This window comes from Pistacia vera, unplaced genomic scaffold, assembly GCF_008641045.1.
Source record: "Pistacia vera cultivar Batoury unplaced genomic scaffold, PisVer_v2 Contig524, whole genome shotgun sequence".
NCBI classification, from domain to species: domain Eukaryota; kingdom Viridiplantae; phylum Streptophyta; class Magnoliopsida; order Sapindales; family Anacardiaceae; genus Pistacia; species Pistacia vera.
The window spans coordinates 887,127-913,695 of NW_022196362.1; the positions used below are offsets into that span (position 1 = coordinate 887,127).

Below are 26,569 nucleotides of genomic sequence, written 5' to 3' on the forward strand. Positions count from 1 at the left end.
AGAAATTACTAACACATATCTGTTCTCTCAGTTGTTTCTGAACTCTATATATATACACACCCAGCATGTAGCTCTTCTTTAGAAGGAGTTCCAGATATAAGCAGGAAGAGTANTTTGCATTAGCGTAACTTCAGGACGAAATTTCTGACAAGTAAAATAATACTGTTATTTGAAATTATTCACCCCTTTACCTTTGAACTTTGATCTAGCGTTTGTTCTCGTTAGAATTAATATTTAACAGAGGAATAATATTTTATTAACCTTTTAATAGGATTGAGAAAGAGAGTGAGAAATTACTAACACATATCTGTTCTCTCAGTTGTTTCTGAACTCTATATATATACACACCCAGCATGTAGCTCTTCTTTAGAAGGAGTTCCAGATATAAGCAGGAAGAGTATTACTTATAATTCTCAACCTACAATAACAGCAACTTAACACAATGGAACTTGAGGAGCTTCAAACTATCCACACCGATCTAGGCCGCATTAACGACAAACAAGAGAAACGAGTCCGTTTCTATGAAACGAGAGCGTATCACCTAACAATTGTGTATATAATTTTCCAGGGATTGATTCTAATCTCAGTTTCACTCCTCTCTTCGTCCAACCAATGTAAACGCTGGTGGGTACCCTTCACAGTCTCTCTATTATCTTCCATAATCTTCTTCATGGCGTTCTTGGATGCTGCAATTTCCTACTACAATACTCATTATCATCTTGATATGAACTACCTGGAGCAACAAGTCATTTACAAGCAGATACACGTGAGCAGAAGCGCCCAGTGCTCTATAAAAATTGGAGAATCTTCGAGCAGTGAAAAGAGGCCATACCATGAAATCATAAAGCCTGATGTGTTTCAGCTGTTTAAGCGCAAAGTTTATATTTCGTCAATTGCGTTCAATTTGACTGTCTTCACAGTTATTGTGTTGTTTGCATGCCACTCATTTTTGTGTAACGATAGTTCAGCTCCGCTGATCAGCACGGTGTCCCCTTGAGGATTGGCTTTGTGGGCTTAATGCCTTAATTAGTCCTGTAAGTTCAAGTAGTACTTAGTATCAACTAGATTATCCTGATCATAAAACCGTGATTCAATTTAGAGTCCTGCAACTTTTATTAAGTTCTCGTTTTTGCATCTTTCTTCGGAAGTTCATTCTCCGGTTAAGACAGAAAAATCCAAACCGTGATTTTTGGATTGTGGTAGTCAGTTTCAGTAGCATTCAGTGTGGAGTTTCCTGGAAGCAAGAACTTGGAATAAAATGGACAAACAGCGTGACGTGATGTTTGAGGCTTGACTTCGTCTCTCACACGGTTTTACGTTACATTGTTTTCGCCTTCTTCTGAGAGTTGGTGTGTTACGAAATTCTAATGTAATGGACAACGTTTCTGCAAACTGTAATAAAAATCAAATGTCTATTTCCGCGTTCTTGTTTTTCCAATGCTAAAAGTCTGCAAACTCTGGTCATGTTACAATTTTACATCCTCTACGTGCACGTCATGTATCTGTTTTTCTCTCACTTAGATATGCTAATCTGTCTTTTCCATCTTATATGGTCAAATATTTGACCTTCAACATATCATTTCATTTATACATTGGAAGATGTGTTTAGTTAGGGTAATATTGTAATTTGATAATAATTAAAACTATATATATATAACACTGATTTTTTTTAATCAAAGTGTCGGATCAGCTTACACGTGATTAATTCTTGAGAGAGATTAGTGTAGCAACCTACAGTCATAACCTTTCATTTAAATTATGGATACTCAGATAGAAAATCGAATTTGAGATTGTATGCTTATTCAGACCATCTCTATTTCACCCTAATCATCTGAATTACCAACAAATGGGTTTATAATACCAAATATTCACAAACACTAAAATGCATTTTATAAATAACGTGACACCGAACATTTGCGAGCAATAAAAAGCTGTTAAAAATAATGTTAGCATCATCCCCAGTGACAATCCATCTAATTTACAGAGATAAGAGTCCGATAAACATCTCTTTTGTGGTGATGTTTGGTTCCTGGAGATGGAGTGCAATGGAATGGAAATAGAAAAATGCTATCCTTATAAAGACCCATACAAAGAGGGCTACAAAGTGACATCATCCAGAAGAAAAAAACAAAGAAAAAACAGAAAAAGAAAAAGAGAGAGAGAGAGAAATCATGAATATTAAGGGTGGGGATTGTCTTTGTATACCCCCTTTATATGTGTCTTTGTAAAACTAGCATTGCTCATGGAAATATGAATATGGATAATGATGAATATGTGAATGAAATGTAAGTAACATTGTTTAGTTGTAAGAATAAATTTGGAAGGAATGGAACCAAATATATAATATGTGGACAAAAATGTCCTCTAAGTAAAATGTTGAATTTTTAAGTATAGTGGATTTTATTATGGTTTTGAAGTAGTAAATTAATTTCATATTAGGTTTTAAATACTAATATTTAAGAAAACAATATTATTTTTTAAGGTTGTTTATATTAATAAACATAAAATGTATTTTTATTTAGATAAAAAATTCCAAAATTTGTAAAGTATGTAAAAGTTTGAAAAATTTTAAAATTTTCAAAAAAATAAAAAAATTTTAAATCGATCATTGCTATTCAAAATTGGTGCCAGCAAATTCCCTTCACACTATTGGCGCCACCGCCGACATGTGACAGATGAGCGGCCAACAATCTACCGATCTAGGCAAACGTTAGCCGCTGAAAATCTGTACAAATATGACACGCGCATGACATTATTTTGGTGGTTTTAGAGGTTGGGATTTGCCTATATCGGCAAATTGCCAGCCTCTCATCCCTCATATGTGGGGTGTTCAAAAAAAAATGCAAAAATTGAACCAGTAACTGAATCGAAAAAACAGTTTGATTAAGGTTTAAAAAATTCAAAAAAAAGGATTTTTGATTCGGTTATTGGTTCGGGAAAAAATAAAAAAGGGTTAATCGAAACCGGTTTTTTGAACCAGTTATATATATATATATATATTAATTAATTAAATAAAAATAAAAATAAATATTATATATTAAATAAAAAAATAATTTCATTTCGGACTTTTATTTGTATCAATTTTTAATGTATTGTTAGTAATGATCAATAGATATGTATGAGCGTTTAATTTTTATTTGGATATGTATTGTTTATATTTATAATTTAATTTAGGAAAAAATTAAAAAAAATAAGTTTTATAAAAAAAAAGGGAGGTCGGGGCTGGGGTTACCCGAAAAATCGGTTTTCCGAACTAAAAAATCGTTTCGTTTAGAAAACGGTTAACTGGTTCAGTTTCGGTTAAAAAAAGTGGTTAGCTAGTTCAGTTAACCGCTTTTGAACACATATGAGCATGGTTGTTAGTACCTACAACCCATACGTTCTACGATACGATTCGATACAGGTCGCCAACGATACTTACAGAGAGTGTATCCTAAACCTTCGATACGTTGATATGTATCCTACGATACGATACGTATCCGTTCGTATCTTTAAAAATATCGATATAAATCGATACGACTTTATTAATTTGGGCCAAAGGTCCAAAAAAATTTGGGGTCGAAACCGGGTCACCTAACCTGATTCACTAAAACTTGTCCAATTTACCTTTTTGCATGGAGAGAGTGAAGAGGAATATGTATTACCCATTTTACATGATATAATAATATAAGTGGAGATATAGATATTGACATTGATCTTGGAATTTTGGATAAATTTGATTGTGTAATACTGTATTTAAAGTCATAATACCACAATTCTTTATTAATTTGGGGATTTATTAATTTTTAGAAAATTTGATTATTTATTAATTTTTTTGAAAAAGACGTATCTTACGATACGATACAATACCGATATATTTCAAAAAATTAGGTTTTCGTACACAAGAATACTATTTGATAACTAGCATATGTCATGCAACTATGTTCAGTTATGTTGGTAGCGTGAAGTGAAGTCGCTGACCATGACTTTTTCAGCTAGGGCCTAACTAGGAACGTTACTGATGCCAATGGCAAACAATAAATATTTTGTTATTAATTAAAAAATGATTATTAAATTAAAAAAATAAATTAATTTTCTTATGGATAAAGGAATAGAATTAGAAAGGGGTAAGTAAACATTTTATATCCCATTCTCTAGTAATAGATAGCCCTCCCAAATTTGGAGGAATGACACTTACCCTTTTTTAAATAAAGGATCTTATTTCATGCCCAAATGGAAATAGTTAAACCAGACATGGGATTGAAAATAAAATTCCATTCTCATGTTGATTACATAAAGCACACAAGGACAAAAAATTTAAGATTCAAGATACAATAAACAATCATAAGAAAAGTATGATGATAATTATTAAATGCGTTACACACGATATCCATGTGATTTATATTATGATAATTGAAACCTAGTTGTTACTCTCAATGAGTTTTTTTTTTTTTTTTTTTGATCAAGAGTGTTGGTCAATTTACACGTACCAACAATCCTTGGAATCTTGAATTATTGGTTGGATAAGAGTTCCAGTAACTATCCGTATTAACAATCAAAATGAATAACCAAACATCTTGAATAATACACCTAAAAATCTTAGTTGACTACTACTCGACCATAATGTGGTTAATGAAGTATTTATAATATTTCATTAATAAACTTTCTCGAGACACATTGAAATATATCGATCATTTTTCTTTTCTAACGTAACTTTAAGAACACATAGTTATAATATAAATATTTTTTTTTGTGCAAGCGGTTAAAAACATTTTATATTGATTAAACAAGTAATTCCTGTCATTTATTATACTTAAATTACATTTTCTATAGCATTATATAATGGTTTTGTGACTTAAACTTAAACAAAGCCGTGCCAAATAGCCCAGATTTGTCAACAGCCAATTGAAGTCCGACCCAGCCCTTATACAGCAAATCATGAGAGAAGGCAGAAGGAGATCTTATGACGTGGCGTGAAGTGATTATACTGGAGCTGCGACAGAACCACTCCGTTAGTGTTAACACACGTAATTTAGCTTAAAAAGGCATAAAAAATTTAAGCGCCAAGATTGTCATCGTTATACTTGCTACAGAAACCCAATTCGAAGAAATCGTTCGCATTTTATTTACTATTCCTCTCCAATTTATAGGTACACAGATTTATAGCATTTTTATTTATGATATATTTATATTTTTTTACATTTTTTTCTGATTAATGTATCTTTAACCGCATGAAATTCTAGTTCTGTAAACCCTAGATGTTTTATTTCATGAGCTAATTCTTTTTTTTTGTTTCAATAGTTCCTTTTATATAATTTCGACATAAACGAGGTGTTCTGCCATTAAAGAAATTGTGTGCTTTCAATGAAGCAATTACTGAATTCTGATATTGATTAGTTCGCATGTTATGGCAGTGATTCCAGCAAGTTGCTGGTTTATGATCAATTTTTTGAAATATTGTTTGCATTGCTGGTCCTGTAGTGCGGATTTGCATAATTTTGTAATATTTACTGTCATAATTGTTGTTACAAAAAATTGCCACTAGAACGGGCACTTTTTTTTTATTTATTTAATTTTAAATTTTTGTACTATTGTACTGGAAATTTGCCAAATGACTAAGATATTTGCTGATAATATTTCACTGATGTGGCTTTGTGTGCCATATTCTCACCTCTTACTTATTAGTTTAATGTAATTTATATATTCCTGAGATTTGTTGAATTTGGCGGATGGCTTTGTTTGGAAAATGAGCGGAGACCTCCTTGTTGGGAAATTGTGTAAAATTTTAAGAGGATCTTACAAATTTGGGGTAATTTAAACCATTTGAGGAGCTCAATGAAAGTCCCTTTAATATTGTCTAACCATCAACGTGATCTCCTGTATGGAGCAACAAGCATGCATCTGTAGGCACTTATCACCAATTGGCACCTCATTTAGATAAACATTTTTTCTTGGAAGAAAGAAGTCTCAGTATTTCTAGCACTAGTCTTAGAGTATCATCCATTTGCAATAGGCATTCTATATGCTATCTATTATCATTTATGTTATTATGCTTTGGCTAGAATTTTTAAGTACTTGCAGAAAGATGCATTATTAGGGTCCTGTGAGTATTCTTTCGTAATTGAACTTATGGCATATATGTATCTCCGTATAAAATTACCGTTGATAGCCTGTAAAACATGTGATAAGTGCTGGTGAAAGAGAAATAATTAGCAAGAGGAAGTTCCACAAAACTGTATCGTATGGTGTGTTTTTTTTGCAAGAGAGATATTTATAGTGGACTATGAATGGTAGTTTATGTACTTGAAGTTATGTTTAGATTACAGGTCTGGCATGATAAGATGGAGAACATGCTAGCTGGAGAGCTGGTGAGGAGTTTCTTGTTTTTAGAGGTTTACAAATACTTTGCAAGCTCTTGAGCGAGTTAAGCACAGATATAGGCAGGTTTCAAGTGGATAGATATTGGAGTTAATCTTCTTGGTATATATCCCAGTTTCAGCAGAAAAATTGGTTAGTTACGTGTGTTTTTCAAGAAGTGCTTTTCGTCATCATCGGAGACAGTACTTACTGCTACTCTATCAAAACTTGAGGGTCGCTATTCTACGCTACTATATTGTTCATGCCTTACAATCAGGAAGAAAAGACAAAGTTGTAGAGTTTTTTGGAAAATGGAATGATTTGCTGCAGAGGGGCCAAGATTGGGCTCCATGGTTTGGTGGTTTGTCTCTTATTCTTGAAATTGATTTTCCAGCAGTAATTTATCATTCATTGATGATCATGGGTGTGCAATGCAGCCTTCCTTATTTAAAAAATCCAAGCTTGGATCCTCAGTTTCGCATATATTTCTCAAAGGATGGGTTGAAGCCTGCGACTTTCTGTGAGGAATTTTTTTAGTGGATTTTCAACGGAATTCATATCCTTGTACATGAATATTGGCTGAAATACTGTGAAGTTTTGATATTTTATTTGACTCCATATACTGCTGTCTAAGTTCAATGGTTGGTTGAGTTTAGTTGTTCTACATCTTAAATCCTTTTCATAGAAATGTTTATTTCCCAATAACTCACTATTGAGGGTCATGAATTTACTATACTACTTGATGAAGTTTGTGTAAAAGAAGGGGTCGTGTCTGGTGGTTGACACTTTTTTTTTTTTTTTGGTATCTATCCAGGTGTCCCAAATTTGTCCATCTTTTCTTCCAAAGCAGAAGATAATTTTATTTTTTATTTATTATCTTACTATTTCAGACAAATTGACACAATTATAATCATGTAGCTATTTTCACCTCTTGACAATAAATTGATATGTTTTCTGATTGGATTTGTAGAATTTTTCCTTAACTAAATTAGTCTCCCTGCCCTCTTGAAGATCAGTTCAGAGAAGAACACTGTAAACCGTCTCAAAAGGACATCAAACAACTTAATGTTAAGCTGTCACAACTGGCCGCTTACTGGAGGAAAAAGAGCTCAGTTAAACCGGTTAAGGAAGTAAGATACTATCTTATTTTCTCTTGGGACTTTGATGTCTGCTTCCTGCATTCTTCCAAGGAAGCTGATATTATTTTGGCATCTAATAATGCCAGTAATTCTGAGTCAAGAGAGGATGCAAGCCCGAGACAAACTCAGTGTTCTACTCCATCAAGTAGCTGGCATGAAAAATGTTCTTTTTTCTGCAAACAGTCAAGAGCTTTTTCTACTGCTATAACAATTTGGTGAGATAGAGCCGGTCAGGAATTGGCCTGTCTACCCCAGTTTTGTCAAGACTTACTGGATCCAAGTCTGGAAATGATTCAAGTTCTCGTTCAACTCTTGATGCTGATCTGCGGAGCTGGTGATTCCATTCAAATGTACTACATATTCCTTACAGTGGTAGGTGACTGTTTTTATTGGTTGCCTTTATGAGTTGATGATATGAAATAATTCTCGAGCACCATCTTTCGGCAGCCTAAGAATTGTTTTGCTTAAATGACAAGGGTGTTGCCTCTCTGATATTCAGAATTCATATATACAACTGAGATTTGACATGACTGTTGTTAAGTGCATCAAGGTGAGGTGTCAGGTTGGGGGTGGAAAGCAAGGAAAATATGCTTGTACAAACTCCAAATTCAATAATTATTGAGTATAGATCAGATGTTAATATCAATTAAATAACTGAGTGCTGTTTATTTATCATGTGTAGAGAATTTAAAATGATGTGGGAAATAAGCAGTGTGTATGTTAGATTTAAAAGCAAGAGAAGTTGCATTTGGGGTAGTCTATTGGAAGAGCTGAAGATATTAAATTGAATTATTAATTTGAGTCTGGTTCTTTGTATAGCTTTAAGCAAGAAGTATAGGAAACCACTTATTGAAGGTATTGAAATGGCTATTGAAGTTACATGAGGACTATTTTTGTCTTGCTGCGAAACTGAATTTATCCTGTGTCTTGAATAGGTCAATAGGTTGCAGTATATGATTTAGGAACTTATAGTAGTACAAATATTGTGAATGTTATGTGGCAGAGAATGTTAGAGAAATGCTGGGAAGAAGAATTCCCAGAAGAAAGTAGATTTCCAGGTAAATTGCTTTAAAAGATTATTTTAGGTGCAATTTTTCACATTGAATTTTGGTTTTCTCCTTTCAGCATTTGTTACTCTTTTTACTTTAGTGAATGATTTCTGGTTGATTTTGTGACTGTGTATGTTAATTTTTCTTACCATGTTATTTTAGGAGAATTTTTGGGCACACCAGTCCCATCGTTGCTGCCGCTTTCTGCATCTGGAAACAATATGCTAGTGCTTCTGGTGATGCACGTCAGGTACTTAATGGTAGGGATATATGTAAAGGTTAACTGTACAAGGTTCTCTGACGGCCTCGGGCTGCTTAATTATATTCCATAGTCCTATATAATGATACATTGGTGGTCCTAGCATGAGACTGACTAGGGTGTTCACTTTGCTTAATGGTTGTCCACTTGTGCCTGAATGATTTAATCAAAATTCCCTTGTGTGTTGATCACTTCAATTAGTTGGTCTGTTCAAATGGATTAATTCTGACTGTTGTTCATATTTCAACATTAACACCATTTTGAGTGACATTAATTAACTACCTAATTTGTTAAACATGCTGAGGACCTGGGCTGCCTCAATTCTTAAGTTTGTTCTTAAACTACTTGTTATTTTTTTGGCATTTAATTTACTTACTACTTTTGGATTTATGCATATACAACTAAGGATATGACTTATGACTGTCAACTCCAGCTTCTAGAAATGCAACAATTACTGTGGGGCAGAGATTTGTCGCTTGATGGGAATGTAAATCTGACCGCTTGGTACATGATGGCATTATATGTTTTGTTCTTTGAGATTATCATAGTTCTATCAGTTCCAGCTTCTAAGTATATTTTCTTTTGACAAAAGCTTCTAATTGGCACTGCTGATGGAGGCATTAAAGCATGGAATGTTGATGCTAAGAGAGTTGTCTGTGATCTCAATACAACTGAAGCATTTCCTAGGTACTTTGACAACTGTTTGCAAATAAAGATCAAAAGTTTATGCTCCTGATTCACTTTTGTTTGCTGCAGTGTCTTGGACCTAAAGTGCAGCCCAGTAGAACCGATATTTTCTGCTGCAGCATCCAGAGGGTATTTGTTCAATCTCAATCTTCAACTGAGTATTTCTGATCTTACCTGAATAAAGTTCGGTATGTATGATGCTATTCTTTATAAGTGTTCGCTGGCAGTTCTTGTTGATATTAGTTTTCTACTCATGGTACAATAATTGATAATTTCTGTATTTTGGTTTCCATGTTTTTTACTAACCAATTAATTTTGAACCTTTTCTTCCTACTAGTTGTAGTTGATATCCCATTTTTACTTAGCTTGCCAACTAAAAGCAGAAACTAAATTCTATCCCATGCCTGGAACACAAGATTCACATGAATCTGATATTCTCAGCTGTTGGAATAAGGGCCTTTCATCCCTCTATATAGTATTAACGAATACACTAGCAAGGAGCCACTAAGATTTGAACTAATGATAATTTGTTTGAATCTATGATGTGGCTGACTCTGGTCTCTTGTGGTACTTTTTGGACACTTGATGGGCAGCCATCCTTGGAATCCCCCAATGATGATTGACTGACCACGCCTGCTACATTTTTGAAGCTCATCAAAGATTGAACAATGAAACATTGTGTGGAATAAAACGCATGCATTGTTCTGGTACAAATATTTTATGAATCAAACAATAGACTTAACTTCTAAGTACTAATTAACTGTTTGTTTCCTGTAAAAGAAAGATTGAGGATAATGATAATTTATTTTTATGGGTGTATCATCAGACTTGCAACTAGTGGTTCTGTATACACGGACTGATGATTGCATTTGCTTGGCCATATAAATATGAATTGCTAAAGGAAAAGGGCATTCTGCTAACTAGAAAAAGTTGTGATATCTGGGTGTGGGTGAGCAGTTAACAATCTGCTTAATTGCAATATTTAGATTGTTAAATTATGTTTCTACCTGGTGAGGTGTTATATGAGAACATCAATTATTTTGCACATATTGTTTTAAGAGATTCATCATTCATGCGTAATTACTCTATGGTCTCTCTTTATCCCTTTTGTTTTAATTTGAATGCAAGAGATGACCTTGATCAATATTAATTTGCAGCTACGGCTCAAATTATACTGATACTTGGGGGTTTGCCTCTCTAACTGTCTGGAACATGAAGACATGGTATGTGCCCTGAACTTCTTTTTGTGATACTGTTGCTAGTTTTTGCCTTAATGAATTTTCACTTCTATGAAGGCAGTCCTTCCTCTTGGTGAAGATCCGCCAGCAATAACTTCCCTTTGCTTCAATCACAACGGAAAGATTCTAGCAGCTTCTGCAATCGATGGAATGATTCACATGTTACAATTATAGTGTTTGATGTAATTGTTAAGTTGCTAATGGTTTAAGGGAAATGTGAGCAAAAATGTCTCATACACTCTCTTACTCATGCTCTCCCTTAATGTTGACAGGTGTACATATTTAATTACAACAGTGGCATTTTGACAATAGATCTAAATTAGATTGATAAATGTGTTAAGGACACATGTTCACATGAAAAAGAGAGAATGAATACAGTGTCCTTAGCATTTCTGAATGTTTTATATACAATTTGCGTACCCATTTTGACATATGAAGTTGCAGTTTTGACTTTTGAGAAGTAAAAGAAAATAAAATCCTTTTTTTCTTTTTTCTTTATTTTTTTGATCATTTAAAGATAACAAGTAAATCTTTTGATGTTTACAACTTTTGAACAAATTTTTTTTAAAACCTTAGTCCATGATAGTGGAAACAATTGAAATCCATTCATGATACTTTGAACTTGGATTGATAGTGGTTGATAATATCAGATGCTTGCATTGTTGCATATTTTTTGTATATTTGCCTTGTTAAATCAGTGTTTTTTTATATTTTGTAGGTTCTTTAAACCTGAGACCTTAAAACACTGTAGACATGAGATGGCTTTTGATGCCAGTGGGAGGAGATTATTGGTAACATCAGGTTTAGTGAGGGCACCGATATATCAGGTTTTTCTCTCTCTTGCACGCCATTAACATAAATGCATGTCTGCTTGCAATGTGTTTGGCTCTTTTCTACATTTTCAGACTGTTGGTTTGCACGCAAATTGATACTGAATGTCCAATCTCTAGACCATTGATTAAATCGCTGACCTGTGGCCAAACTGATTACTACTTTGTGGGCAGTCCAGACTGCCTGGTAGCCCGCTGACTATTATAGATTCTGGCGATGCTCTTATAATGAAGTGATTATTTTTCTTTATTCAATTAATTTGATTCAGGTTCGAGGTCATGCTAGCGGTTTCAGAACTCTTCCCCACACTGCAGCTATAGCAACCGTGGATTGGCATCCGACCTTGCATGTATTTCGGACAGGCTCAGCTGATCACTCAGTTAGAGTAACATCCATTTTGTAATGTGTCTTAATTTTACATGTTATTTTAACGTATTTTTTGGTCAGCTAGAAGTTGGAGTGAAATCTTCTCCAGTTGTGATCTGGCAGAAATTCTCACATCAGTGTACCTTTGAGCAGCTTGTGTCATATAGGATGCATCTTCAACAGTATGTATTTTGACCAGATATGATGAATTTTCCCTAGTTGTAATTCATTGAATATTATAAAGTGAAGTTAAGTCGCCGACCGATGACTTTTTCGGCGTAGGGCCTAACTAGGAACATGACTGATGACAGTGGCAAAACAATAAATATTTTGATTATTAATTTAAAAAAATGATTATTAAATTAAAAAAATCAAATTTTAAATTAATTTTCTTACTGATAAAATGGGAAACTAGAATATAGAAAGGGGTAAAGTAAACATTTTATTATCCCATTACTAATAATAGATAGCAATCCTCCCAAATGTGGGAGGAATGACACTACCCTTTTTTTAAATAATAGGAGACTTATTTCATGCCCAAATGGGAAAATAGTTAAACCAGACATGGGATTGAAAATAAAATTCCTATTCTCATGTTGATTACTATAAAGCAGACACAGGAACACAAAAAAATTTAAGAATTCAAGGTTACAATAAAAATCATAAGAAAAGTATGATGATAATTATTAAATTGCGTTACACAACAATATCCATGTGATTTATGATATAATTAGGACCTCAAGTTGTGTTACTCTTGCAATCGAAGTGTTTTTTTTTTTTTTTTTTGATCAAGAGTGTCTGGGTCAACTTACACGTACCTCAACCAATCCTCTGGAATCTTGGAATTATTGGTTGGATAAAAGTTCCAGTTACTATCCTTATTAGCAGTCAAAGTGAATCAAACTAAAAACCTCTTGAATAATATACCTAAAAATCCTAGTTGACTACTAGACCATTCAATGGTGGTTAATCCAAGTATTTATATAAGTATTTCCTTAATAATACTTCTTCGAGACACATTGAATAATATCGATGCATTTATTTTCTTAACGTATACTTTAAGAACACATAGTTATAATATAAATAATTTTTTTTTTTTTTTTTATTTGTGTGTGCAAGCGATTAAAAATAACATTTTATCAAAGATTAAAACAAGTAATTCCTGTCATTTATTATACTTAAAATTACATTTTCTATAGCATTATTAATAATGGATTTGGTGGACTTAAACTTAAACAAAGCCGTGCTTATAGAGCCCAGATATTGTCAACAGCCCAATTAGAAGTCCGACCCAGCCCATTAATACAGCCAAAATCATGAGAGAAGGCCAGAAGGAGATCTTATGACGTGGCGTGAAGTGATTGACTGGAGCTGCGACACAAGTACACAACCACGCTGTTAAGTAACAGCATCGTAATTTAGCTTAAAAAAGGCATAAAAAATTTAAGCGCCAAGATTGTACAGAAAACCCAATTCGAAGAAATCGGTTCGCTTTTTATTTACTATTCCTCTCCACTTATATAAGGTACACAGATTTATAGCATTTTTATTTTATGATATATTTATATTTTTTTACATATTTTTTTCTGATTAATGTATCTTCAACCGCATGAAATTCTAGTTACTGTAAACCCTAAATGTTTTATTTCATGAGCTAATTGCTTTTTTTTTTTGTTTCAATTAGTTCATTTTTATATAATTTCGACATAAAACGAGGTGATTTCTGCTCCATTTAAAGAAATTGTGTGCTTTCAATGAAGCAATTACTGAATTCTGATATTGATTAGTTCGCATGTTATGGCAAGTGAATTTCCAGCATGTTGCTGGTTTATGATCAATTTTTTGAAATATTGATTTGCATTGCTGTAGCCTGTAAGTGCGGATTTGCATAATTTTGTAATATTTACTGTCTATAATTGTTGTTAACAAAAAATTGCCACTAGAACGGGCACTTTTTTTCCTGTTAATTTATTTTAAATTTTAAATTTTTGTACTAGTGTACTGGAAATTTGCCAAATGTACTAAGATATTTACTGATAATATTTTCACTGATGTGGCATTTGGTGTGCCATATATCTCACCTCTTACTTATTAGTTTTAATGTAAATTTAATATATATCCTGAGATTTGGTTGAATTTTGGCGGATGGCTTTGTTTGGAAAATGAGCAGAGACCTCCTTGTCGGGAAATTGTGTAAAATTTTAGAGAGGATCTTACAAATTTTGGGGTAATTTAAACCATTTGAGGAGCTCAATGAAATGTCCCTTTATATTACGCTAACCTTCATACAATGATCTCCTGTATGGAGCAACAAGCATGCATCTGTATGGCACTTATCACCAATTGGCACCTCATTTAGATAAACATTTTTTCTTGAAGAAAGAAAGAAGTCTCAGTATTTCTAGCACTAGTCTTAGAGTATCATCCATTTGCAAATAGGCATTCTATATGCTATCTATTATTATTTATGTTATTATGCTTTGGCTAGAATTTATTAAGTACTTGCAGAAAGAAATGCATTATTAGGGTCCTGTGAGTAATTCATTTCGTAATTGAACTTATGGGCATATATGTATCTCCTGTATAAAATTACCGTTGATAGTCTGTAAAACATGTGATAAGTGCTGGTGAAAAGAGAAATAAGTAGCAAGAGGACAGTTCCAGACAAAACTGTATCTGTATGGTGTTTTTTTTCAAGAGATATTTATAGTGGACTATGAATTTGTAGTTTATGTACTTGAAGTTATGTTTATGATTACAGGTCTGGCATGATAAGATGGAGAACATGCGATATGCTGAGGAGCTGGTGATAGAGTTTCTTGTTTTTAGAGGGTTTACAAATACTTTGCAAGCTCTTGAGACTGAGTTAAGCACAGATATAGGCAAAGGGTTTCAAGTGGATAAGATATTGGAGTTAATCTTCTTGGTATATATTCCCATGTTTCAAGCAGAATAATTGGTTAGTGTACTGTGTTTTTTCAAGAAGTGCTTTTCGTCAGCATCGGAGACAGTACTTACTGCTACTCTATCAAAACTTGAGGTCGCTATTCTACGCTACTATATTGTTCATGCCTTACAATCAGGAAGAAAAGACAAAGTTTTAGAGTTTTTTGGAATTAATGGAAATGATTTGCTGCAGAGGGGCCAAGATTGGGCTCCATGGTTTGGTGGGTCTGTCTCTTATTCTTGAAATTGAGTTTTCCAGCAGTAATTTATCATTCATTGATGATCATGGGTGTGCAATGTAGCCATTCCTTATTTAAAAAATCCAAGCTTGGATCCTCAGTTTCGCATATATTTCTCAAAGGAATGGGTTAAAGCCTTGCGACTTTCTGTGACGAATTTTTTTAGTGAGATTTTCAACGGAATTCATATCCTTTTGACATGAATATTGGCTGAAATACTGTGAAGTTTTGATATTTTATTTTGACTCCATATACATGCTGTCTAGAGTTCAATTGGTTGGTTGAGTTCAGTTGTTCTACAATCTTAAATCCTTCTTCATAGAAAATGTTATTTTCCCAAATATCCTCACTATTGAGGGTCATGAATTTACGTATACTTTGAATGAAGTTTGTGTAAAAGAAGGGGTCTTGTGTCTGGTGGTTGACACTTTTTTTTTTTGGTATCTAATACATGTGTCCCAAATTTGTCCATCTTTTCTATCCAAAGCCAGAAGATAACTTTTTTTCTTAACTAATTTCAGACAAATTGTCACACAATTATGATCATGTAGCTATTTTCACCTCTTGACAATAAATTGATATGTTTTCTGATTGGATTTGTAAGAATTTTTCCTTAACTAAATTAAGTCTCCCTGCCCTCTTGAAGATCAGTTCAGAGAAGAACACTGTAAACCGTCTCAAAAAGGACATCAAACAACTTAATGTTAAGCTGTCACAACTTCAGGCCTTACTGGAGGAAAAAGAGTCTCAGTTAAACCGGTTAAGGAAGTAAGAGCTATCTTTATTTTTTCTCTTGGGACTTTGATGTTCTGCTTACTGCATTCTTCTCAAGGAAGCTGATATTATTTTGGCATCTAATAATGCCAGTAATTCTGAGTCAATGAAGGATGCAAGCCCGAGACAAACTCAGTGTTCTACTCCATCAAGTAGCTTGCATGAAGAAAATGTTCTTCTTTCTGCAAACAGTCAAGAAGCTTTTTCTACTGCTATAACATATTTGGATGAGATAGAACCTGGTCAGGAATTGGCCACTGGTCTACCTCCCAAAGTTTTGTCAAGACTTACTGGATCCAAGTCTGGAAATGATTCAAGTTCTCGTTCAACTCTTGATGCTGAAGATGCTGGAGCTGGTGATTCCATTCAAATGTACTACAATATTCCTTACAGTGGTAGGTGACTGTTTTTATTGGTTGCCTTTATGAGTTGATGATAGTGAAATAATTCTTGAGCACCATCTTTCAGGCAGCCTAAGGAAATTGCTTTGCTTAAATGACAAGGGTGTTGCCTCTCTGATATTCAGAGAATTCAATTATAGACAACTGAGATTTGACATGACTGTTGTTTAAGTGCATCAAGGGTGAGGGTGTCTAGGTGTGATGGTGGAAAGCAAGGAAAATATGCTTGTACAAACTACCAAAATTCGAATAAATCATTGAGTATAGATCAGATGTTAATATTCAATTAAATAACTGAGTGCTGTTTATTCTATCATGTGTAGAGAATTTAAAATATGATGTTTGTGGAAATAAGCAAGTAGGTGTGTGTTAGATTTAAAAAGCAAGAGAAGGTTGCATTTGGGGTAGTCTATTGGAAGAGCTGAAGATATTAAATTGAATTTATTAATTTTGAGTCTGGGTTCTTTTGTAGTAGCTTTAAGCAAGAAGTATAGGAAATCACTTATTGAAGGTATTGAAATGGCTATTGAAGGTACATGGACAACTATTTTTGTCTTGCTGCGAAACTGAATTTATCCTTGTGTCTTGAATAGGTCAATAGGTTGCAGTATATGATTTAGGAACTTATAGTTAGTACAAATAATTGTGGAATGTTATGTGGCAGAGAATGGTAGAGAAATGCTGGGAGAAGAAGAATTCCCAGAATTGAAAGTAGATTTCCAGGTAAATTGCTTTAAAAGATTATTTTAGGTGCAATGTTTTCACATTGAATTTTGGTTTTCTTCTTTCAGCATTTTGTTACTCATTTGCTAGTGAAAGATTTCTGGTTGATTTTGTGACTGTGTATGTGTAATTTTTCTTACCATGTTATTTTAGAAGAGATTTTTGGGCCAGACCAGTCCTATCAGTTGCTGCCTCTTTTCTGCATCTGGAAACAATATAGCTAGTGCTTCTGTGGATGGCACTGTCAGGTACTTAATGGAAGTAGGTGATATATGTAAAGGTTAACTGTACAAGGTTCTCTGACGGCCTCGGGCTGCTTAATTATATAGAATGCATAGTCCATATATAAGTGGTACATTGGTGGTCCTAGCATGAGACTGCTAGGGTGTTCACTTTGCTTAATGGGTTGTCCAACTTGTGCCTGTAATGATTTAATCAAAATTTCCCTTTGTGTTTGATCACTTCAATTAGTTGGTCTGTTCAAATGGATTAATTCTGACTGTTGTTCAATATTTCAACATTAACACCTGATTTTGAGTGACATTAATTAACTACCTAATTTGTTAAACATGCTCGAGGAGACCTGGGCATGCCTTAATTACTTAAAGTTGTTCTTAAACTACTTGATTATTTTTTTGGCATTTAATTTACTTACTACTTTTGGATTTATGCATATACAACTAAGGATATGGACTTATGACTCGTCAACTCCAGCTTCTAGAAATGCAACAATATACTGTGGGGCAGAGATTATGTCGCTTGAGTGGGAATGTAAATCTGACCGCTTGGTACATGATGTGGCATTATATGTTTTGTTCTTTGAGATTACTAGTTCCAGCTTCTAAGTTATATTTTCTTTTTGACAAAAGCTTCTAATTGGCACTGCTGATGGAGGCATTAAAGCATGGAATGTTGATGCTAAGAGAGTTGTCTGTGATCTCAATAAAACTGAAGCATTTCCTAGGTACTTTGACAACTGTGTGCAAATAAAGATCAAAATATTTTATGCTCCTGATTCACATTTTTGTTTTGCTGCAGTGTCTTGGACCTAAAGTGCAGCCCAGTAGAACCGATATTTGTTTCTGCTGCAGCATCCAGAGGGTATTTGTTCAATCTCAATCTTCAACTAAGTATTTCTGATCTTACCTGAATAAAGTCTGTATGTATGAATGCTATTCTTTATAAGTGTTCGCTGGCAAGTTTCTTGTTGATAATAGTTTTCTACTCATGGATACAATAATTGATAATTTCTGTATTTTGGTTTCCATGTTTTTTACTAATCAAATTAATTTTGAACCTTTCTTCCTACTAGTTGTAGTTGATATCCCATTTTTACTTAGCTTGCCAACTAAAAGCAGAAACTAAATTCTATCCCATGCCTGGAACACAAGATTCACATGAATCTGATAGTCTCAGCTGTTGGAATAAGGGCCTTTCATCCCTCTTATAATAGTGTTAACGAATACATCTAGCAAAGAGCCTCTAAGATTTGAACTAATGATAATTTGTTTGAATCTATTGATGTGGCTGACTCTGGTCTGCTTATGGTAATTTTTGGACACTTGATGGGTCAGCCATCCTTGGAATCCCCCAATTGATGAGTTGAGCTGACCAGCTGCCTTGCTACATTTTTGAGAGCTCATCAAAGATTGAACAATGAAACATTTGTGTACTGGAATAAAAGCTCACTGCAATTGTTCTGGTACAAATATAATTTATGAATCAAACAATAGACTTAACTTTCTGAAGTACTAATATAACTGTTTGTTTCCTGTAAAAGAAAGATTGAGGATAATGATAATTTATTTTTATGGGTGTATCATCAGACTTGCAACTAGTGGTTCTGTATACATGGACTGATGATTGCATTTGCTTGGCCGTATAAATATGAATTGCTTAAGGAAAAGGGCATTCTGCCAACTAGAAAAAAAAAAAGTTGTGATATATGGGTATGGGTGAGCAGTTAACAATCTGCTTAATTGCAATATTTAGATCGTTAAATTATGTTTCTACCTGGTGAGGTGTTATATGAGAACATCAATTATTTTGCACATATTGTTTTAAGAGATTCATCATTCATGCATAAGTACTATATGGTCTCTCGATCTTGATCAATATTAATTTGCAGCTACGGCTCATATTGCTCAAATTATACTGATACTTGGGGGGTTGCTTCTTTAACTGTCTGGAACATGAAAACATGGAAAGCTATGGTATGTGCCCTGAACTTCTTTTTGTGATACTGTTGCCAGTTTGTGCCTTAATGAATTTTCGCTTCTATGAAGACAGTCCTTCCTCTTGGTGAAGATCCACCAGCAATAACTTCCCTTTGCTTCAGTCACAACGGAAAGATTCTAGCAGCTGCTGCAGTTGATAGAATGATCCACATGTTTGGTATCCTTTTACAATTATAGTGTTTGATGCAATTGTTAAGTACCTAATGGTTTTGGGGAAATGTGAGCATAAATGTCTCATCCACTGTTACTCATGCTTTCCCTTAATGTTGACAGGTGTACAAATTTAATTACAACAATGGCATTTTGATATTAGGTCTAAATTAGAGGTTACTGAATCCAACTCAGATTGATAAACGTGTTAAGGACACATGTTCACATGAAAAAGAGAGATTGAAAAAGAGAGGTTTATAATATCACATGTTTTCATTTTTGCACATTTTTCGTATATTTGCCTTGTTAAATCAGCATTTTTTATACTTTGTAGGTTCTTTGAACCTGAGACCTCAAAACATTGTAGACATGAGATGGCTTTGGATGCCAATGGGAGGAGATTATTGGTAACATCGGGTTCAGTAAGGGCACCGATATATCAGGTTTTTCTCTCTCTTGTACACTATTAACACATAAATACATGTCCGCTTGCATTATGTTTGGCTCTTTTCTACATTTTGAGACTTTTGGTTTGCATGCAAATTGATACTGAATGTCCAATCTCTAGACCATTGATTAAGTCGCTGACTTGTGGCCAAACTGATTACTACTTTGTGGGCAGTCCAGACTGCCGGGTAGCCCGCTTACTATTATAGATTCAGGCGGTGCTCTCATGATAAAGTAATTATTATTCTTTTTCCAATTAATTTGATTCAGGTTCGAGGTCATGCTAGCGGTTTCAGAACTCTTCCCCACACAGTGGATTGGCACCCAACCTTGCCTGTATTTCTGACAGGCTCAGCTGATCACTCAGTTAGAGTAACACCCATTCTCTAATGTGTCTCAATTTTACATGTTATTTTAACATAATTTTTGGTCAGCTAGAAGTTGGAGTGAATTTTTCTCGGACTGTGATCTGACAGAAATTCTCACATCAGAGTACCTTTGAGCAGCTTGTGTTACATAGGATGCATCTTTAGCAGTGTGTATTATGACCGGATAGGATGAATTTTCCCTAGTTGTAATTCATTGAATATTATAAAGTTATAATGCATCATTCATTCTTTGTTGTAATTCATTGACCCATCTTTGCTAGTTGAGGGTTCTACCTTCGCCTGTTTTCTCCTACCTATTATCTTTCTGTGACAAACTTTTAACTCTCTTAATTTGAAGGCTATTCTGGTAAGTGATTATTACATAGGTAAAGAAACTGCAGAAATCTGCCGCAATAACATACTTTTTGGAGAGGTTCGGTGCTGACCCATTTTGAAGAAGGGATAGTTTTGACTTGTAATTAAATTCTCACCTTCATAAATCCGAGAACGTTACCGAAACTTTTCTTCTTATTATTATTTTGAAAATTTTAAGATGATATAATATAACTCCATCAAGATTACAATGAACTACGTTCTAGAAGAACTAACTGTAAGAATGACATTCGAGAGGCTTAATAGCTGCTGCCGGAAACAGCATCCAACACAAAAGACAATAAAAAAAACTAGGGTAATTTCCAAGTACTTACCCAACGAAACCCAATTTGTAACGAAATTTTTCAGACCTTTCCTAACATTTGGGTCTTATGATTTATCCCAAATGTCTCTCACGATGTCAATTAAATAATGGTAAAGGATGGTCATGAAGGCTATGGATGTAATTTCAATGATATTCTGGAAAATAAATTAAAAATAAAGAAAAAATGAGCCATTGTTCTGTTAATGACCAATTGACCATATGCTAGTCCTTAAGGTGCTGCCTGCGGCCTGCCTCAACAGAAGCACAACGTGTTCAATCATGTGTATCTAAGCTTTGAAAATAAATAAGAACATAACCCATTAACTTAACCAAAAGACTTTCGTTTTCACTGATAAAGGGAAATCATTGATCATAACTTTTCACTTGAGAAGGAAATCGGGTTTTTGGATTTGGAGAAGGTGGCTAAGATATGGTGAGGATGTTCTTTTTCTTTATCAGTTCTTTTAATTATATAAAATATGTAAGTGATAATTATAGGGGAATTCTGTAGTTCTGTCAAATCAGTTTACCTTTTGCCGTTATATAATTTAATTATGGTCAAGGGAGATATCCGAGAAAAAACCCAAATGTGAGGGAAGATCTCAATTTTTTCATAGTAGACTTGGGTTTTGTTGGATTTTTCCTAAACCTCAGGAGAGGTTTTTGGAAATTACCCTGAAAGTGAAACTAATCATGTAATTCAACAATAAAAACAGAACACATACTTGTTGTGCTCAAAACTAAAGAGCCAAAGGAATATATATATATATATATATCAATTTACTACTATAAAAATAAATACCAAATTGCATTTCCATATTGTACTTGTTATTCAATAGGCAGAGAGAGGCGGAAAAGGCAGCAATCCCCTCCCTTTCACAGGTCACAATTCAAAAGCAAATTACGTAGAAATGTTGTAATAATATATACACAAAAACACTAAATTGAAAGGACTTAAGATTTAGAAACTAAGCCTTGTTCGCAGTTTGGAAATACTAACAGCTGCTGTAACATAAAGCCAGTCTTTCGCATCAATCAAGAAATTGAAGTAGGCATGTCTCCACGAAGCTTTGAACAATAAAGTCCCACAAACTCCCCAAAACCCTACTACAAAACCAATTACCGAACTCAAATAAAACCATAGGTCGTCTTTTGGAGCGTCTGTGTCCTCTTTTCCTCCATTATTAGTGGTTGTGTCCTCTTTTCCTCCATTATTTGTGGCTGAACCTTGAGCTGATTCATCACCTGGACACTTAGTTGGAAGTGGCAACCCACACAAACCGGGATTCCCCCCATACGTTGAGGAATTGAAGCTTTGGAGTTGGGTGCCTGATGGTATTCTGCCTGACAAGTTGTTATTTGAAAGGTCAAGGACACTAAGACCACTTATTAGTGAAAGGGTTGGAGGAATTTCACCAGAAAACTGATTTCTTGATAAATCAAGGAAATCCAATGATTTTAAATAACCAATTTTTGAAGTGATTTCTCCACTCAAATTGTTTCTGGAAAGGTTCAAGCCAACCAATCCTGTAAGACTCATAATCTCTTCAGAAACTTCTCCACTTAGTATATTGCTTGAAAGGTCAAGGATCTTTACCAATCCTAGAGTATTCTTGAACTCGAAGTTACTTCCTTTCCATGTCAACACTGCATTGTTAAAATACTCATAGATCCCGAGGTGATAAGTAATTCCAGAGGGGATATAGTCGGTGGTGAGGGTGGCATTGGTATCCCATTCGTGAGTCATGGCAGAAAACTTGTTGATACATTTTGGTATAGTTCCTGAAATATTGTTTAAAGAAAGGTCCAAGACCTGAATGTTTGCTAGATGGCATAGCTGGAGGGGAATGTTTCCAAAAAATCTATTGGATTGCAGACTAAGAACAATTAAATCTTGCAGGCTTTCCCCTATCCACTCTGGTATCCTTCCTGATAATGCGTTCTTTTCTAAATCTAGCATTCTTAGTTTTGTACAATTCTTTAAAAACAAAGGCAATTATCCAAAGAAGCTATTATTGCGTAAACTCAATGTTTGAAGATTACTTAGGGCGCCCATCGTGTCTGGAATTTTCTCAAAGAAATTGTTGTTTGCAAAATTAACTACCATTAAGTAATTGGATTGCTTCCAACAATTTGGAACCCCTCCAGATAGCAGGTTACTGGAGATGTCGATGTAAACCAAATTCTCAATAGCTAAACATAAGGAAGAAATCGTTCCCGAAAACTTATTTTTGGACAGATCCACATAAGATATATGTGCAGGAAGTGCTGGAATTGGACCCTCAAAATGATTTGAACTAAAATCTATTCCCGAAATTGAAGAAGAATTAAATTTCATAGATAAATTTGGAAGTTTACCCTTGATCTGATTGTGAGAGAGATTTAATTCATTTAGTTCAAAGGATAGATCCCAAAACCATTCAGGTAAAATATCTGAGATTCCAGCATTGGAAATATCTAGAGTATCAAGAAGTTTTTGAGTTTGAAGCCATTTTGGGAAATGAGGCCCTATCTTGCAAGAGGCAAGACTTATAATGCTCAGTTGAAAAGGAGGAATCCAGTTAGGGCTCAGTTAAAAAACAAGAGAGTAACCAGCTAAGTCTAATAAAAATAAGTTGGAGAGATTGGAGAAAAAGGCTTCTGTGATTTCACCTTCCAATGAATTCTCACCAAGCAGCAAAACCTCAAGCTTGTTCATGAGTCTAATGCTATTGGTTAAGGTCCCATTCAAAAGATTCTGATCAAGTTGTAGTACTTTTAAGGACGAAAATCTTGAAAGATCAGGCACTGAACCTATGAATTTATTGTCACTTAAGGACAAGCCCTCCAGAGTGCCTTCAGGGCACGCAACAATTAAGTTTCGAATAGACTTCGAGAGTTTTTCCTCCAAGATTATTATTACCCAGATCTAATGAAAGTAAGCGACACATATTCCCAAAGGATTCTGGAATTCCACCTTCAAGGTGATTATAAGCAAGAACAAGCTCTGTTAGCGAAGTGAAGTGTCCAAAAGCGTCAGGAATGGAACCTTGTAATTGGTTGGAGCCAAGGTCAAGATAATCAAGATTATTACTAAAGTTGAACAACCAGGGATACATTGAGGAAGTGAGAGCGTTGAAACCGAGACCGAGGTGCAGAAGAGATGTAGAATTGACAAGTGACAGAGGGGAAGAAATGATCGGTGGAAGATTACAAACATTTAAATTCAAGGTTCTCAGGAAAGGGAGCTTCTTAACTACCTTAAACCAATCACTGGATTTACTAAGGTTGCTATAAGTCAGGTCAAGATAACTCAAAGAAGAAAGGTGAGAAAGCCACTCAAGGTTTCCAATACTAGATAAACCATCATTATCGCCAAGGTCCAGAAATTGCAAACTTGAAAGATTTCCAAGCTGACGATGAATTGGTCCACCAAAATTACTAGAAGAGAGACTAAGGTGAGTCAATTTGCTGAGGGAACCAATGAACTTAGGGATTCGACTTCCACCAAAATCATTGAAACTGAAGTCTAAATAACTTAAATCATGCAATTTAAGCAGAGAAGAGCTAATTGTACCTCTCAAACGCGAGGGATCGGACCACATATTAAGATCAAGCTTGTTTATATGGCCAGTTCTGTCGTTGCACTGAACTCCTCTCCAGTTACAACAATTCTTTTTAACATCTTCACTTCCCCATGAAGAGAGATAGCCACGTTCATCTACCAGGCCTTGTTTCAAAGCAAGCAGTGCTTCTCTCTCCTCCTCTATGCACGTTATAATGTTTGAATCAGCAACTGTTTGACGCACAACGAACAAAATCACCATAACCAGAACCAGAAGCAAATGTTGAGGAAACCTGCCACCTGACATCATCGTCAAAATCAAGCAGCAACTCCAACAGTGAAGTTCAAGCAGTAAATATGAATGTGTGGTGATATTTCTGAAACACCACATGCATTATAAAGCAGTGAATTACCGTGTGTTTCTCGACAACAAAGTCTTCGATCAAGTCAACCGACCATGGGAAACGAATTTTGCTTTCTCTTATATGCTTGTTTAACATGTTCATGCATTCAATTACCACGTTTTAAGGAGTTGAATCTTATGATGTGAAAATGACATTATCAATTAAAGTATTACCAAAATTTAAAAGCAAAGTATTTATTAAGCCTTCAATGCTGATGATTATCAATAACTTTGCTTGATTGTAGAAGACGTTTTCTCATTAAAGTAGGAAGGTGTAATATAAGTGTTTTATGGCAAAAATTTGTCAAGTGATTCTTCAAACAATTTGTTTTTCTAAGGAAGATTTTTTCATAAAAATATATATATATCAAGCTAGTACTTCTATTAGCAAAATAAAATAAAATAAATACCAAAAAAATTTTCATTCTAAAAAATGTTTAATTTGTTAATTTGAATTAAATGTAAAATAAATAAAAAAAATGACGTTTAAAATAGCTGAAAATACTTTATGGAGTACTTGTTATTCATTAGGCATATAGAGGAGGAAAGGCAGCAATCCCCTGTCTCTCACAAATCACAATTTGAAAGCAACTTATGGAGATACGTTGAAAAAATTAAACACAAATCACTATCTTTTACATCAATTAAGAAATTGAAGTAGATATATCTTTACGAAGCTTTGAACACTATAGTGCCACATTCTGTAAAACCCCATTCTAATTCTAATAATTTATGTATATATATTTTTATGGTTTTGTTTACAAGAACGGACCTTTCTGTCAAATTTTTAAAGTTTTCCTGGGCTGAAAACGAAAGAATGGAAATTTTTACTACACCATGACTCCACTAATATAAAAACAGAAATTGACCCTACTAACATAAAAATATGAATTAATTAAGCATCACATTTCATCGTAACCATTATCATAATCAAGTATAAAAAGCACTGCGTAACATAAAAATATGAATTAATTAAGCATCACATTTCATCATAACCATTATCATAATCAAGTATAAAAAGCACTACGTAACAATGAGCTATTATCTCTGAAAATTAGCACAGACCCATTGCATACTTCTGCATGTATATTGCCATGTGTTTTCCATTAACGGAGTCTTCGGTCAAGTCCACAAACTTTTTGAAAAGGAATTTGCGGGTGTTTGATAAAATGGTATTTTATTATCATCATATTAATCTTTTGTTACCTTCACTTATTTTCTAACAAATCGTCTTATGCACGTAGAGCGTGATTCACGATGCAATCTACATTTTGCTATTGGAAATGATATCACAACTCAAGAAGTCCATGGTCTGTTTTAGACAGAAAAATCGAACCCGTGATGTGTGCTTTGTAGTAGTCATTGTGGGGTTTTAAAAAAGTATAGTGTTAATTCCAAAAAGTAAAGTGTGAAATAGTCAAGCTGCCTAGGGTTAAGTTTGCGTCTTGACTTTTTCTTACGTGGTCTTATGTTTCATGGTTTTCTTTCTTCCCCAGTAAAATGAAGTCTTCTATCAAGTCAATAGACTTATACAAAACGAATTTGTTTTTCTATCGGTTGCTATAACATGTTCATATATGATTCATGATGCATATGTTCATACATTAATGTGTGTATTAAAAGGTATACTTTTATCATATGAAAGTCCATTGTCGGTATTTAATTGATGATCATTTAACATACTATTATTATTAAGGATAAATGTACTATAATAGTATAGTCCGCGCTTTTTTCC

The 26,569-nt window shown here is 34.2% G+C and overlaps 3 protein-coding genes and 1 pseudogene across 3 annotated transcripts; 2 read left to right on the forward strand and 2 right to left on the reverse strand.

Annotated features, from left to right (window-relative positions):
- The first annotated feature begins 6,320 nt into the window (after positions 1–6,320).
- On the forward strand, positions 6,321–11,942 carry LOC116106847 (annotated as a pseudogene).
- A 2,728-nt stretch (positions 11,943–14,670) lies between these two features.
- Positions 14,671–20,212, forward strand: LOC116106903 (WD repeat-containing protein 91 homolog). Its single transcript, XM_031393211.1, is given in 13 exon segments — positions 14,671–15,072; positions 15,154–15,276; positions 15,717–15,858; positions 15,958–16,259; positions 16,930–16,988; positions 17,142–17,236; positions 17,674–17,776; positions 17,858–17,952; positions 18,027–18,089; positions 19,117–19,201; positions 19,274–19,538; positions 19,691–19,818; positions 20,093–20,212. Coding segments are annotated over 13 exon segments (1,971 nt in total). The 5' UTR covers positions 14,671–14,681.
- A 1,636-nt stretch (positions 20,213–21,848) lies between these two features.
- LOC116106848 (receptor-like protein EIX2) lies at positions 21,849–22,847 on the reverse strand. The gene has a single exon (XM_031393154.1). The coding sequence runs from the start codon at positions 22,845–22,847 to the stop codon at positions 21,849–21,851; it is 999 nt and encodes a 332-aa protein (XP_031249014.1).
- Positions 22,848–22,883: 36 nt separating this feature from the next.
- LOC116106849 (receptor-like protein EIX2) lies at positions 22,884–24,738 on the reverse strand. Its single transcript, XM_031393155.1, has 3 exons — positions 23,790–24,738; positions 23,540–23,680; positions 22,884–23,395 (listed from the first exon to the last, which is right to left on the reverse strand). Exons 1-3 carry the CDS (start codon positions 24,736–24,738, stop codon positions 22,884–22,886), a joined length of 1,602 nt encoding a protein of 533 aa, XP_031249015.1.
- Between the last annotated feature and the right edge of the window lie 1,831 nt (positions 24,739–26,569).